The sequence below is a fragment of the Mobula hypostoma genome, chromosome 11 (assembly GCF_963921235.1).
Source record: "Mobula hypostoma chromosome 11, sMobHyp1.1, whole genome shotgun sequence".
In the NCBI taxonomy this organism is placed as follows: Eukaryota; Metazoa; Chordata; class Chondrichthyes; order Myliobatiformes; family Myliobatidae; genus Mobula; species Mobula hypostoma.
Window position 1 is genome coordinate 103,703,834 of NC_086107.1, and position 15,963 is coordinate 103,719,796.

The window sequence follows — 15,963 nt, forward strand, 5'->3', positions numbered from 1 at the left end:
GGCCCACAGCCACCTGTGGCAATGAATTCCACAGACTCACCACCTTCTGGCTAAAGAAATTCTTTCTCATCTCTGTTCTAAATAGATTCTATTCTAAGGCTGTGCCCTCTGGTCCTAGACTCCCCCACTACTGCAAACATTCTCTCCATTTCCATTCTACCTAGACCTTCTAATAGTTGGTAGGCCCAAGTAATATGGAGATTGGGAGGCATAACCCACCATAAGACCATAAGACCATAAGACAAAGGAGCAGAAGTAGGCCATTCGGCCCATCAAGTCTGCTCCACCATTTTATCATGAGCTGATCCATTTTCTCCTATTTAGTCCCACTCCCCTGCCTTCTCACCATAACCTTTGATACCCTGGCTACTCAGATACCTATCAATCTCTGCCTTAAATACACCCAATGACTTGGCCTCCACTGCTGCCCGTGGCAACAAATTCCATAGATTCACCACCCTCTGATTAAAAAAATTTCTTCGCATTTCTGTTCTGAAAGGGCGCCCTTCAATCCTTAAGTCATGCCCTCTTGTACTAGACTCCCCCATCATGGGAAACAACTTTGCCACATCCACTCTGTCCATGCCTTTTAACATTCGAAATGTTTCTATGAGGTCTCCTCTCATTCTTCTAAACTCCAAGGAATACAGTCCAAGAGCGGACAAACGTTCCTCATATGTTAACCCTCTCATTCCCGGAATCATTCTAGTGAATCTTCTCTGTACCCTCTCCAACGTCAGCATATCCTTTCTTAAATAAGGAGACCAAAACTGCCCACAGTACTCCAAGTGAGGTCTCACCAACGCCTTATAGAGCCTCAACATCACATCCCTGCTCCTATACTCTATTCCTCTAGAAATGAATGCCAACATTGCATTCGCCTTCTTCACTACTGACTCAACCTGGTTAACTTTAAGGGTATCCTGTATGAGGACTCCCAAGTCCCGTTGCATCTCAGAACTTTGAATTCTTTCCCCATTTAAATAATAGTCTGCCGGTTTATTTTTTCTGCCAAAGTGCATAACCATACACTTTCCAACATTGTACTTCATTTGCCACTTCTCTGCCCATTCTTCCAATCTATCCAAGTCTCTCTGCAGACTCTCCGTTTCCTCAGCACTACCGGCCCCTCCACCTATCTTCGTATCGTCAGCAAACTTAGCCACAAAGCCATTTGTTCCATAATCTAAATCGTTGATGTACAATGTAAAAAGAAGCGGCCCCATCACTGATCCCTGCGGAACACCACTGGTAACCGGCAGCCAACCAGAATAGGATCCCTTTATTCCCACTCTCTGTTTCCTGCCAATCAGCCAACGCTCTATCCACGTATGTAACTTTCCTGTAATTCCATGGGCTCTTATCTTGTTAAGTAGCCTCATGTGTGGCACCTTGTCAAAGGCCTTCTGAAAATCCAAATATACAACATCCACTGCAACTCCCTTGTCTAGCCTACTGGTAATTTCCTCAAAAAATTGTAATAGGTTTGTCAGGCAGGATTTTCCTTTAAGGAATCCATGCTGAGTTCTGCCTATCTTGTCATATGCCTCCAGGTACTCTGTAACCTCATCCTTGACAATCGACTCCAACAACTTCCCAACCACGGATGTCAAGCTAACAGGTCTATAATTTCCTTTTTGCTTCCTTGCCCCCTTCTTAAATAGCGGAGTGACATTTGCAATCTTCCAGTCCTCCGGAACCATGCCAGAATCTATCGACTTTTGAAAGATCATTGCTAATGCCTCCGCAATCTCCACAGCTACTTCCTTCAGAACATGAGGGTACATTCCATCTGGTCCAGGAGATTTATCTACCTTTAGCCTATTCAGCTTCCTGAGTACTTTCTCTGTCGTAACTGTGACTGCGCACGCTTCTCTTCCCTGCCACCCTTGAGTGTCCGGTATACTGCTGTCTTCCTCAGTGAAGACTGATGCAAAATACTCGTTCAGTTCCTCTGCCGTCTCCTCATCTCCCATTACAATTTCTCCAGCATCATTTTCTATCGGTCCTGTATCTACTCTCACCTGTCTTTTACTCTTTATATACTTGAAAAAGCTTTTGGTATCCTCTTCGATATTATTTGCTAGCTTCCTTTCATAGTTAATCTTTTCTCTCTTAATGACCTTCTTGGTTTCCTTTTGTAAGGTTTTAAAAACTTCCCAATCCTCTCTCTTCCCACTAATTTTTGCTTCCTTGTATGCCCTCTCCTTTGCTTTAACTTTGGCTTTGACTTCTTTTGTTAGCCACGATTGCATCCTTTTTCCACTCGAAAATTTCTTCTTTTTTGGAATATACCTGTCTTGCACATTCCTCATTTCTCGCATAAACTCCAGCCACTGCTGCTCTGCCGTCTTTCCCGCCAGGGTCTCTTTCCAGTCAACTTTGGCCAGTTCCTCTCTCATGCCACTGTAATTTCCTTTACTCCACTGAAATACCGACACATCAGATTTCGGCTTCTCTTTTTCTAATTTCACAGTGAACTCAATCATGTTATGATCACTGACTCCTAAGGGTTCCTTCACCTCAATCTCTCCAATCACCTCCGGTTCATTACACAATACCCAATCCAGTACAGCTGATCCCCTAGTGGGCTCAACAACAAGCTGTTCTAAAAAACCATCTCGCAGACATTCTACAAATTCTCTCTCTTGAGATCCAGTGCCGACCTGATTTTCCCAATCTACTCGCATGTTAAAATCCCCCACAATTATCATAACACTGCCCTTCTGACAAGCCTTTTCTATTTCCAGTTGTAATTTGTAGTCCACATCCCTGCAGCTGTTTGGAGGCCTATAAATAACTGCCATCAGGGTCCTTTTACCACTGCTATTCCTTAGCTCAACCCATAAAGATTCTGCACCTTCCAATCCTATATCACCTCTTTCTAATGAATTAATTTCATTTTTTACCAATAAAGCCACGCCTCCCCCTCTGCCTACCTTCCTATCCTTCCAATACACCGTGCATCCTTGGACGTTCAGCTCCCAGAGACATGCATCCTTTAGCCAGGTCTCAGTGATGGCCACAATATCATACCTGCCAATCTGTAGCTGTACGACAAGATCATCCACCTTATTCCTTATGCTGCGTGCATTTAAGTACAACACCTTAAGACCAGTATTTGATATTTTTTGCTTTGATTTCACTGCAACTTCATTGCACTGCAACTCATCCCAATGGCTACAAATTTGCCCCATCACCTGCCTGTCTTTCCTGACATCTTTACTGCTCACTATCTTAGATTTATTTCTGTTTTCCCCTTCCTCCGCTCTATCATTCCGGTTCCCATCCCCCTGCCAAATTAGTTTAAACCCTCCCTAACAGCTCTATTAAACTTTCCTGCCAGGATATTGGTCTCCTTCACCATGTGTGAACAGGCCCATGGACAATAAGAATATCAGGAGCCTCGGGCTGAGGGACAATCTAGACTTGCAAAGGCAGAGTTTGGTGTGTGGTGTGGGGATTGGGAGCTCAACGAGTCAATGGGCTGGTTTGCTGCTCAACAAGGCAGACCAGACCCAAACCTTGCCCACGATCCCACGAGGCAGATCTGTACGTGCGTACCCTCGATTGTGGTCATTGCTCGCAGGCCCCACCGTTAATTACCTTTGTGAAAGAGGTGGTGATCTTCTTCCCCGAACTCCTACTTCAGAGGAGGAGGAACGTGTGGTAGGATTTAACCATATTTAAAGAGGGTGGAAGGTCTTATGCTATCCATTCGAAGTAGGCTGCTGTGGGTTTATTGCGTTCACTTTCCAGAAGTGGCTGCGTGACCTTGGCTTCACTAGAAGAGAGATCAAGTCAACCAGCAGGGCTGTAGCTGAGGCAGCAGAGACAGGATCAGCATGGGTGTGGACCAAGTATGTCCAGAGGGACAGATAGTCAAACAGTGTACACATATCTTGCAAACCCTTCAGTAGTTGCATAGACACCTGAAGAGCAGACTATCTGTTGGATGGAAGTGACCAACAACTCTGATAGAGGCAGATGCCAAATTTTTAAGCTCACCAGTGGGAGGTGGTGCTTTAGCACTGCTGGCCCACCACCTCGAGGGAGTCTTGATCATAAGCGGACCGAAACTCCTGAAGACAGGTGGCAGATCAACTGATGATCCCACTGGTGATAGCACAGGACAGTTAACATCTTAGTCCACGTGTATTTTCAATCCTATTTATTTGTTGAGATACAGTGTGGAATAGGCCCTTCAGACCCTTCAAGCCTCACCACCCAGCAACCTCCAACTTAATCCTGACAATTCAATTAATGTTAAGGCATCCGTTAATCTTGCGAGACCATGGATCTGCGCCTGGAAAGTCTTCACTCTCCAGGGCGCAGGCCTGGGCAAGGTTGTATGGAAGACCAGCAGTTGCCCATGCTGCAAGTCTCCCTCTCCATGCCACCAATGTTGTCTGAGGGAAGAGTACTAGGACCCATACAGCTTGGCACCGGTGTCGTCGCAGAGCAATGTGTGGTTAAGTGCCTTGCTCAAGGACACAACACACTGCCTCAGCTGAGGCTCGAACTAGTGACCTTCAGATCACTAGACCAACGCCTTAACCACTTGGCCACACACCAACATAGTAGCATAGGTAGCATAGCGGCTAGCTTAACTCAGTTACGGCACTTGTGACCCACGTTCAATTCCCGCTGCTGTCTGTAAGGAGTTTGAACGTTCTCCCCATGACCGCATGGGTTCCCTCTGGGTGCTCCGGTTTCCTCCCACATCCCAAAGATGTACAGATTAGTAGGTTCATTGGTCTCATGGGTGTTCTGGGGTGGTGTGGCCTCACTGGGCCTGTTACAGTGTAGTACCCAAATAAAACTGCACCATGTAAACAGTTCTTGTGCAGTCTATGCTTTAATAAATTAGAGACCATCTGCTTTCTTGTAGATCCACTGCAGACGCTTCATATTTGCGGGCGCAGTTAATACGGTTAACTTGACACTGCTTCAGTGACCGGTTACTAGCTCTCGTTTCTTTCCCCTCAGGGCGGAATGAGTTAATTGCCAGATACATCAAGCTGCGCACGGGGAAAACACGGACTCGGAAGCAGGTTTGTCCAGAACTTTCTGAAAGTGTTGTGTGTGAGTGTGTGTGTGTGTGTGTGTGTGTGTTTATATGTACAAGGCGCATCAGACAGCCACTCTTTCCCAGAGCAACAATGGCTAATAGGAGACAACATAATTTTAAGGCGATTGGAGGGAAGTATAGGGGGGGATGTTAGAGGTAAGTTATTTACCCGGAGAGTGAAGGGCGCGTGGAACGCGGTGGTAGAGGTGGATATACTTAAAAGACTATTAGATAGGGCCATGAATGACAGGAAAGTGGTGCGCTATGTGGGAGGGAAGAGTTAGATTGACTTTGGAGTAAGTTGAAAGGTCGACAATCATGGGCTAAAGAGCCTGTACTGTTCTATATACACACACAAGTATATGCAAGCTGTGTGTCTGATGCCTATACATACGGACTATATTCTCGGTGACTGTGGCGTTTGGCTGTGGGTGAGTGGTCCCTAGACGGGCAGCTTCGGGCTGGCGATCTCTCCCGGTCACGGTGGACGGACAGTGAAAACCCTGCCCCTAACTCCAGAGTTGCCATCTCCCTTCTCCGACAGGTATCGAGTCACATTCAGGTACTTGCTCGACGGAAGTCCCGTGAGATACACAGCAAACTGAAGGTAAGGGCTCACCTGCTCTCACAGCTTGTGACTTCTAACCCTCCTCGCGGGCAGCTTGATGAACAGAATACATTGAATCCTTTTTTATTATGTTTTGTAACTTCAAAACATTAAACTAATTCAAATGCAAGTCCCAAAATGCTGGGGCAACTTCTAGTTTACTTTAAGTGAGGCGCGCACGTATCACGAGCGTGATGATGTATACCATCAACGTATGCGTCCATATAACCGGTAATGAATTGTTTAAAGCAACAGGAAAGCTTAATCGAACAATATATACACAAGATTAGTCAAATGTTATTGACATATCAAACACACAACAGTTTTGAAAGAATTTAAGTGTCCATACCATTTCTTATCACTAAATAACAGGCACATAACTTCACCGTAGCTGCCCCTGGTGGTAGGCAGCTGGACTGTACAACCTCAGTGTCGCTGCCTCTTTTTTCTTGGTTGTCGCTCAGTCTCACTGCCTTGCCCTGGTGAACACAAAACTTCACTCTCCCTTTGCGGGGGGAGCGGGGGTATTCAAAGACTCACAGTAAATGCTGTTCCTTAGGGGCCTGCAGAGATTCGGCACGACATCACAAACTTTGGCAAACTTCTATAGATGTGCAGAGGGAATTGCGCCGACTGGCTGCATTATGGGAACACCAACGCCTTTTGAGTGGAAAATCCTACAAAAGGCGGTGGACTCAATCCATACATCACGTATAACGCCCTCCCAACCAGTGAGCACATCTACATGAAACACTGCGGTAGGAAATCAAATCAAATCAAATTTAATTATCATTCAAACCATATATGAATACCCCTGAACAAGTCAGTGTTCCTTTGGGGACAGGGTGCAAAGCATCCAAAATAGTGAGCAGCATCCATAATCCGAGATCCCCACCATCCAGGCCATGCTCTTTTCTCGCTGCTGCCATCTGGTAGAAGGTACAAGAGCCTCAGGACTCGCACCACCAGGTTCAGAAAACAGTTACTATCCCTCAACCATCAGGCTCTTAAACAAAAGGTGGTAACTACACTCATTTGCCCCATCCATTGAGATGTCCCCACAAGCAACGATCTCACTTTAAGGACTCTTTATCTTGTGATCTGATGTCCCCATTATTTATTGCTGTTCACTTATATTCGCACTTGCACAGTTTACATAGAATATAGAACAGTACAGCACAGTACAGGCACTTCGGCCCACTATGTTGTGCTGACCCTCAAACCCTGCCTCCCATATAACCCCCCACCTTAAATTCCTCCATATGCTTGTCTAGTAGTCTCTTAAACTTCACTAGTGTATCTGCCTCCACCACTGACTCAGGCAGTGCATTCCACGCACCAACCACTCTCTGAGTGAAAAACCTTCCTCTAATATCCCCCTTGAACTTCCCACCCCTTAGCTTAAAGCCATGTCCTCTTGTTTTGAGCAGTGGTGCCCTGGGAAAGAGGTGCTGGCTATCCACTCTATCTATTCCTCTTGATCTCTTGTACACCTCTATCATGTCTCCTCTCATCCTCCTTCTCTCCAAAGAGTAAAACCCTAGCTCCCTTAATCTCTGATCATAATCCATACTCTCTAAACCAGGCAGCATCCTGGTAAATCTCCTCTGAACCCTTTCCAATGCTTCCACATCCTTCCTTTGTTGTCTTCTCTGTTCTACTTGCTCTTTCATTGACCCTGTTATAGTTACTATTCCATGGATTCGCTGACTCTGCCCACAGGGAAAAGAACCTTGGGGTTGTAGGTGGTGGCATGATAATAAAATTCACTTTAAGCTTGAACCCAAGGATGCATTGTAACTGCCCCAAGGTGTACACGACCATGTCGCAACTGGCTCCAGTGCAGAGACCAGTCTGTTGTAATTGTCCCTGGCATAGTACTATTGACCAAGGGCAGCATCTAGGATCCTGTTGTTTAGCTCAACGGCTACACCAAGACGTTGTTCTCACTTGAGCTCCACTCTCAGAAGGCTGAACTCCCAACCAGAGGAGTCGTTGGCTCGGAAGGGCAAAGTCTTTGGAGCAGCCACCTACAACTGCTTCAGTGGTGATCTCCCTCCTGTCGTTTCAGCAGTGGAAATGTCCGCTGACAATTGGAACCGTGCGCACACTGTTCCCAACATCAGAACAGTTAGCTGGTGAGTGGCAGGTTACTCTCTTCCCCCACCCTCACACAAGAGTCAGGTAGTTATTATCCCTAACCACCTAAAAAGTTCAAAAGCAAAGTAAAATTGTTTTCAAAGAACATATATGTCACCATATATTACCCTGAGATACGTTTTCTTGCAGAAATTTCAACAGAATCAGTGAAAAACTTAACACAAACTAAGACTGGCAAACAACCAGTGTGCAAAAGAAGATAATCTGTCCAAGTAAATATATAGATAGATAAATGATACTGAGAACGTGAGTTGTGGAGTCCTTGAAAGTGAGCCCATAGGTGGTGGAGTCAGTTCACTGTTGAGGTGAGTGAAGTTATCCACTCTGGTTCAGGAGCTTGATGGTTGAAGGGTAATAACTGTTCTTGAACTTGGTGATGTGGGACTTAAGGCTCCTGTACCTCTGTCCCAATGGCACCAGCGAGAAGTGAGCGTGACCTGCTCGTCTAAGGTCTTTGACGCTGCTTTCCTAAGTCGGTGCTCCTCGTAAATCTACTTAATGGTGGAGCGAGCTTGGCACTGGGCTGTATCCACCACTTTTTGCGAGCTTTTCTGTTCTTGGGCAGTGGTCTTTCCGTACCAGGACGTGATGCAACTTGTCGGAATGCAGTCACTGTGCCTCCATAGAAGTTGCTCAAAGTCTAGGATGACATGCTGAATCTGCACGTTTCTAATAGAGCCGCTGTTGTGCCTTCTTTGTAACGTTCTGTTGATGTTCAACCACGTTACTATTTTTGTTCCCCACTATCCACAAGCTGAGGGGTCAGCTTCGTCAGAAACACGAACAATAGGGTTACAAGAGCTGTTTGTACTTTCCGTGACAAATGAGCCATCTCTTTATCCTACCAACAAGGCATACATTAGGACAGTATTGGATATTTTTCATTGCTTGGGTGAATTTAACTCTGAGTTTAAACACCATCCATGACTTGATTCTCTGCCCTATCCATTATACTAATTTCCACACCACACCAGCGCCACCTAGCTGCAGTATGTAAAATTGTCACATGCATCGCCCTTGCATCTGGACCTGTGATCTCTACCACCACGAAGGGCATGGACACCAGAATTATAGGTCCATCACCCTCTGAGTCTACCGTCCTAGTTGGAAATGCCCTCAGTGACCACTTTATTAGGCCCATTCATACACATGCTCTTCAGGGTAACTATCAAATCAGCCAATCGTGCGATGGCAACTCAATGCATAAAAGCATGCTGACATGGTCACGGGGTTCAGTTGTTGTTCAGACCAAACATCAGAAAGGAGAAGAAATATTGTCTAAGTGACTTTGACCGTGGAATGATTGTTAGTGCCAACTGAATGGTTTGTGTATCTCAGAAACTGCCAATCTCCTGGGATTTTAGAAAATAGAACATAGAAATCTACAGCAGATTACAGGCCTTTCGGCCCACAATGTTGTGCTGACCATGTAACCTACTCTAGAAACTGCCTAGAATTTCCCTAGGACATAGTCCTCTATTTTTCTAAGCTTCGTGTACCTAAGAGGCTCTTAAAAGACCATATTGCATCTGCTTCCATTGCCACCACCAGCACTGCATTCCATGCACCCAAGATTCTCTGTGTGAAAAACTTACCCCTGACATCCCCTCAGTACCTATTGCCAAGCACCTTAGAACTATGCCCCCTCGTGTTAGCCATGGTAAAAAGCCTCCGGCTATCCACAAAATCAATGCTTCTCATCATCTTATACACCTCCATCAAGTCACCTCTCACCTTCAGTCGCCAAGGAGAAAAGGCCAAGCTCACTCAACCTATTCTCATAAGTTATGCTCGCCAATCCAGGCAACACCCTTGTAAATCTCCTCTGCACTCTCTCTGCAGCATCCATATCCTTCCTGTAGTGAGGTGACCAGACGTGAACACAGCACTCCAAGCGGGGTCTTATATAGCTGCAACGTTACCACGCACAATGGTCTCTAGAGTTTACAGAGAATGGTGCATGAAACAGAAGAACGTCCAGTGAGCAGCAGTCCCATGGGCAAAAACACCTTGATAATGAGAGAGGTCCGAGGAGAATGGCCAGACTTGTTGAAGGTGACAGGAACTCAAATAACCTCGTGATACAACAGTGGTGTGCAGAAGAGCATCTCTGAACGCGCAACATGTTGAACCCTGAAGTGGACGGGCTACAGCAGCAGAAGACCATGAAGATACCCTCAGTGGCCAGTTTACTGCGTAGAGGAGGGATCTAATAAAGTGGCCACTCAGAGTGCGTCGCTGTTCCTCTTGTCACTATTTGTTGGAACTCCCCGTCCAGCAGAATGGTGTGAATAGCATCACACAAAGGACTCTGCAGCAGTGAAAGTCTCCCACCATCGCCTACTCAAGGCAGCCTGGCATTTACAATGAACGCTGGACAATTGCCTGCAATGCCCACGTCCTGCTGCCCACTTTAATTAATGTTCAAATTCTGACGTTCTGCTCCGAACCACACTGAGTGCTCTGTTAAGAATACAGTAGGTTTGAGGGGAAATATTCCTTCTGCAGTTAGAATCCCTGGCTGAGCTGAACAGTTTGGTCCTTCTCGAATAGGGGTGAGATCAGTTAACTTCAGATACCAGCCCTGTAAATGAGCAGCAGCTATAATGGGGAACAAATTCTTCCCGCTGTTAATGCAAGAGGTTCTGCAGATGCTGGAAATGCAGAACAACACATACAAAATGGTGGAGGAACTCAGAACCAACTTTAATATCACTGGCACATGTCATGAAATTTGTGGTTATGTGGTCACAGTACATTTAATAATTAAACTCTGTGAATGACAGTATTAACTATATATTATACTGCACCCACTGTGGAAGGGCAGTAAATATATATATTTTAAAAAGTTAAATTCAAGAAGTTTTTTAAAAAGAGGAAAAAAGTACTGAGGTAGTGTTTATGGATTCCAAAGTCCAATCAGAAATCTGAAGGTGGGGGGTGGGTGAGGGGGGGAGGCAATTCCTGAATTGTGGAGTGTGTGCCTTCAGGTTCATCAATCCTGGCTGATGGGTGCCCTTAATGATGGACGCCTGTAGGAGGGGCAGTACTGAGGGAGCGCCCACTGTAGGAGGGGCAGTACTGAGGGAGCGCCCACTGTAGGAGGGGCAGTACTGAGGGAGCGCCCACTGTAGGAGGGGCAGTACTGAGGGAGCACTCACTGTAGGAGGGGCAGTACTGAGGGAACACTCACTGTAGGAAGGTAGTACTGAGGGAGCACCCACTGTAGGAGGGGCAGTACTGAGGGAGCACCCACTGTAGGAGGGGCAGTACTGAGGAAGCACCCACTATAGGAGGGGCAGTAGTGAGGGAGCGCCCACTGTAGGGGGGTGGTACTGAGGGAGCACCCACTGTAGGAGGGGCAGTACTGAGGGAGCACCCACTGTAGGAAGGTGGTACTGAGGGAGCACCCACTGTAGGAGGGGCGGTACTGAGGGAGCACTCACTGTAGGAGGGGCAGTACTGAGGGAGCACCCACTGTAGGAGGGGCAGTAGTGAGGAAGCACCCACTATAGGAGGGGCAGTACTGAGGGAGCACCCACTGTAGGAGGGGCAGTACTGAGGGAGTGCCCATTGTAGGAGGGTGGTACTGAGGGAACGCCCACTATAGGAGGGGCAGTAGTGAGGGAGCGCCCACTGTAGGAGGGGCAGTACTGAGGGAGCACCCACTGTAGGAAGGTAGTACTGAGGGAGCACCCACTGTAGGAGGGGCAGTACTGAGGGAGCACCCTCTGTAGGAGGGGCAGTACTGAGGAAGCACCCACTATAGGAGGGGCAGTAGTGAGGGAGCACCCACTGTAGGAGGGGCAGTACTGAGGGAGCACCCACTGTAGGAGGGTGGTACTGAGGGAGCACCCACTGTAGGAGGGGCGGTACTGAGGGAGCACTCACTGTAGGAGGGGCAGTACTGAGGGAGCACCCACTGTAGGAGGGGCAGTACTGAGGGAGTGCCCTCTGTAGGAGGGGCAGTACTGAGGGAGCACTCACTGTAGGAGAGGCAGTACTGAGGGAGCACCCACTGTAGGAGGGGCAGTACTGAGGGAGCACCCACTGTAGGAGGGTGGTACTGAGGGAGCACCCACTGTAGGAGGGGCAGTACTGAGGGAGCACTCACTGTAGGAGGGGCAGTACTGAGGGAACACTCACTGTAGGAAGGTAGTACTGAGGGAGCACCCACTGTAGGAGGGGCAGTACTGAGGGAGCACCCACTGTAGGAGGGGCAGTACTGAGGAAGCACCCACTATAGGAGGGGCAGTAGTGAGGGAGCGCCCACTGTAGGAGGGTGGTACTGAGGGAGCACCCACTGTAGGAGGGGCAGTACTGAGGGAGCACCCACTGTAGGAGGGTGGTACTGAGGGAGCACCCACTGTAGGAGGGGCGGTACTGAGGGAGCACTCACTGTAGGAGGGGCAGTACTGAGGGAGCACCCACTGTAGGAGGGGCAGTACTGAGGAAGCACCCACTATAGGAGGGGCAGTACTGAGGGAGCACCCACTGTAGGAGGGGCAGTACTGAGGGAGTGCCCACTGTAGGAGGGTGGTACTGAGGGAACGCCCACTATAGGAGGGGCAGTAGTGAGGGAGCGCCCACTGTAGGAGGGGCAGTACTGAGGGAGCACCCACTGTAGGAAGGTAGTACTGAAGGAGCACCCACTGTAGGAGGGGCAGTACTGAGGGAGCACCCACTGTAGGAGGGGCAGTACTGAGGAAGCACCCACTATAGGAGGGGCAGTAGTGAGGGAGCGCCCACTGTAGGAGGGGCAGTACTGAGGGAGCACCCACTGTAGGAGGGTGGTACTGAGGGAGCACCCACTGTAGGAGGGGCGGTACTGAGGGAGCACTCACTGTAGGAGGGGCAGTACTGAGGGAGCACCCACTGTAGGAGGGGCAGTACTGAGGAAGCACCCACTATAGGAGGGGCAGTAGTGAGGGAGCGCCCACTGTAGGAGGGGCAGTACTGAGGGAGCACCCACTGTAGGAGGGTGGTACTGAGGGAGCACCCACTGTAGGAGGGGCGGTACTGAGGGAGCACTCACTGTAGGAGGGGCAGTACTGAGGGAGCACCCACTGTAGGAGGGGCAGTACTGAGGGAGTGCCCTCTGTAGGAGGGGCAGTACTGAGGGAGCACTCACTGTAGGAGAGTCAGTACTGAGGGAGCACCCACTGTAGGAGGGGCAGTACTGAGGGAGCACCCACTGTAGGAGGGGCAGTACTGAGGGAGTGCCCTCTGTAGGAGGGGCAGTACTGAGGGAGCACCCACTGTAGGAGGGTGGTACTGAGGGAGCACCCACTGTAGGAGGGTGGTACTGAGGGAGCATCCACTGTTGGAGGGGCAGTACTGAGGGAGAACCCACGGTAGGAGGAGAGATACTGAGGGAGCACCCACTGTAGGAGGGTGGTACTGAGGGAGCGCCCACTGTAGGAGGGTGGTACTGAGGGAGCGTCCACTGTTGGAGGGGCAGTACTGAGGGAGCACCCACTGTAGGAGGGTGGTACTGAGGGAGCACCCACTGTAGGAGGAGCGATACTGAGGGAGCACCCACTGTAGGAGGGTGGTACTGAGGGAGCATCCACTGTTGGAGGGGCAGTACTGAGGGAGCACCCACGGTAGGAGGAGAGATACTGAGGGAGCACCCACTGTAGGAGTGTGATACTGAGGGAGTGCCCACTGTAGGAGGGGCAGTACTGAGGGAGTGCCCACTGTAGGAGGGTGGTACTGAGGGAACGCCCACTATAGGAGGGGCAGTAGTGAGGGAGCGCCCACTGTAGGAGGGGCAGTACTGAGGGAGCACCCACTGTAGGAGGGTGGTACTGAGGGAGCGCCCACTGTAGGAGGGGCAGTACTGAGGGAGTGCCCACTGTAGGAGGGTGGTACTGAGGGAACGCCCACTATAGGAGGGGCAGTAGTGAGGGAGCACCCACTGTAGGAGGGGCAGTACTGAGGGAGCACCCACTGTAGGAGGGTGGTACTGAGGGAGCACCCACTGTAGGAGGGGCAGTACTGAGGGAGCACCCACTGTAGGAGGGTCAGTACTGAGGGAGCACCCACTGTAGGAGGGGCAGTACTGAGGGAGTGCCCTCTGTAGGAGGGGCAGTACTGAGGGAGCACTCACTGTAGGAGGGGCAGTACTGAGGGAGCACCCACTGTAGGAGGGTGGTACTGAGGGAGCACCCACTGTAGGAGGGTGGTACTGAGGGAGCACCCACTGTAGGAGGGTGGTACTGAGGGAGCACCCACTGTAGGAGGGTGGTACTGAGGGAGCATCCACTGTTGGAGGGGCAGTACTGAGGGAGAACCCACGGTAGGAGGAGAGATACTGAGGGAGAACCCACTGTAAGAGGGTGGTACTGAGGGAGCGCCCACTGTAGGAGGGTGGTACTGAGGGAGCGTCCACTGTTGGAGGGGCAGTACTGAGGGAGCACCCACTGTAGGAGGGTGGTACTGAGGGAGCACCCACTGTAGGAGGAGCGATACTGAGGGAGCACCCACTGTAGGAGGGTGGTACTGAGGGAGCACCCACTGTAGGAGGAGCGATACTGAGGGAGCACCCACTGTAGGAGGGTGCTGCTGAGGAAGCACCCGTTGTTTGAAGGCTCCGTGATGTTTAGCAGAAGACATTAAACCAAGGCTTTCCTTACTGTCTGATATTAGATGCTAGCAATCTCCTGACCACCATTGTCTCAGCATCCGAGGATTAACATTAATCCCCCGGTCAGCATGACTGCACCTGCCTCCCTCATCACTGATAGCCCACGTTGCTCATTGTAGGCACACTGTACACGATTTGTCCATTGTCTCCCTGAGGCCTCCACTGCAACGGTGACTGCTCCTCAGACTACACCGAGCTTTGTGTTGTCCTGAAGTTGGGAAGGGCGGCGAAGAGATTCGAGTCGTCCAGTTAGCGACAGGGTGATCATTGAGTCCTGACGCAAGACTGCTTCGTAGCAGCACGGTGTTCTGTCTCACAGCCTCTTCTCTCATCCACTAGGACCAGTCAGACAAAGACAGAGCTCTGGCCCCATCATCTGCACAGATTGTATCGTCGGCTGCGATCCAGCACAAGCTGGGCATGTCCGGTGTGCCTCGCTCTTTCCCGGTGTCGGCAGGGGTAGGTAATGATTTTACTTTCGGGGTCTGGATGAAACAGTCACACACTGAGCCATTGGGGAGTTGCTGTCCATCAGTAAACTCACGCATTAGTGGAAACAGGTGGGTCCGATGCATGGGCGACGAAGAGTGTTACAAGACATCACCTGCAGTTGCTGCATTTAGCAACATGCATCCATCCCCAGCCCTTCACTTCAAGATTACTTAACGTCATTTTCAAAGTTCAAAGCTCTAAGTAAATGTTATTATCAGCATACATATACAACCCTGAGGTTCTTTATTTTTCCCTCGCGGACATAATCAGCAAACCTATAGAATAGGAGCTATGACAGGATCAGTGAAAGATCAACCAGAAGAGAAACTGTGCAAATGCAGATATGAATAAACAGCAATAAATAATGAGAACATGAAATAACAAGATAAAATGAGGTCAATGGTTGTGGGAACATCTCCCACCCGGCACTTATCCCTGTAAGCGTAAGTGCTACACCTGTCCCTACACCTCCTCTCTTGCCACCATTGAGGGCCGCAAACAGTCCTTCCACTCACTTGTGAGTCTGTTGGGGTCATCTATTGCATCCGGTGCTCCCGGTGCGGCCTCCTCTACATCGGTGAAACCCGACGCAGATTGGGGGACTGCTTCGTCAAGCACCTCTGCTCCCTCCGCCACAACGGACAGGATCTCCCGGTAGCCACCCACTTCAACTCTGCTTCCCATTCCCATTCAGATATGTCCATACGTGGCCTCCTCTACTGCCATGATGAGGCTAAACTCAGGTTGGAGGAGCAACACCTCATATACCGTCTAGGTAGTCTCCAGCCCCTTGGTACGAACATTGAATTCTCCAACCTCTGGTAATTCCCTCTCCCTCCCTTCCCCTATCTCTATTTCACTCTGACCCCTCCCCCAGCTGCCTACCACCTCCCTCATGGTTCCGCCTCCTTCTACTATCCATTGTGTTTTCCCCTATTCCTTCTTCACCTTTCCTGCCTATCACCTCCCTGCTTCCCCTCCCCC

The 15,963-nt window shown here is 49.5% G+C and overlaps 1 protein-coding gene across 10 annotated transcripts in view; it reads left to right on the forward strand.

Moving 5' to 3' along the window:
- Positions 1-15,963, forward strand: part of LOC134354386 (transcriptional enhancer factor TEF-1-like) — a 102,775-nt gene that overhangs the window by 61,319 nt on the left and 25,493 nt on the right. For 9 of the 10 annotated variants that reach the window (XM_063063370.1, XM_063063371.1, XM_063063367.1 and 6 more), the window contains exons 3-5: positions 4,990-5,054; positions 5,616-5,678; positions 14,827-14,946. In XM_063063370.1, the coding sequence (XP_062919440.1) occupies positions 4,990-5,054; positions 5,616-5,678; positions 14,827-14,946 (248 nt within the window). The remainder of the gene's footprint in view (positions 1-4,989; positions 5,055-5,615; positions 5,679-14,826; positions 14,947-15,963) is intronic. The other variant, XM_063063373.1, reaches the window with a different exon arrangement.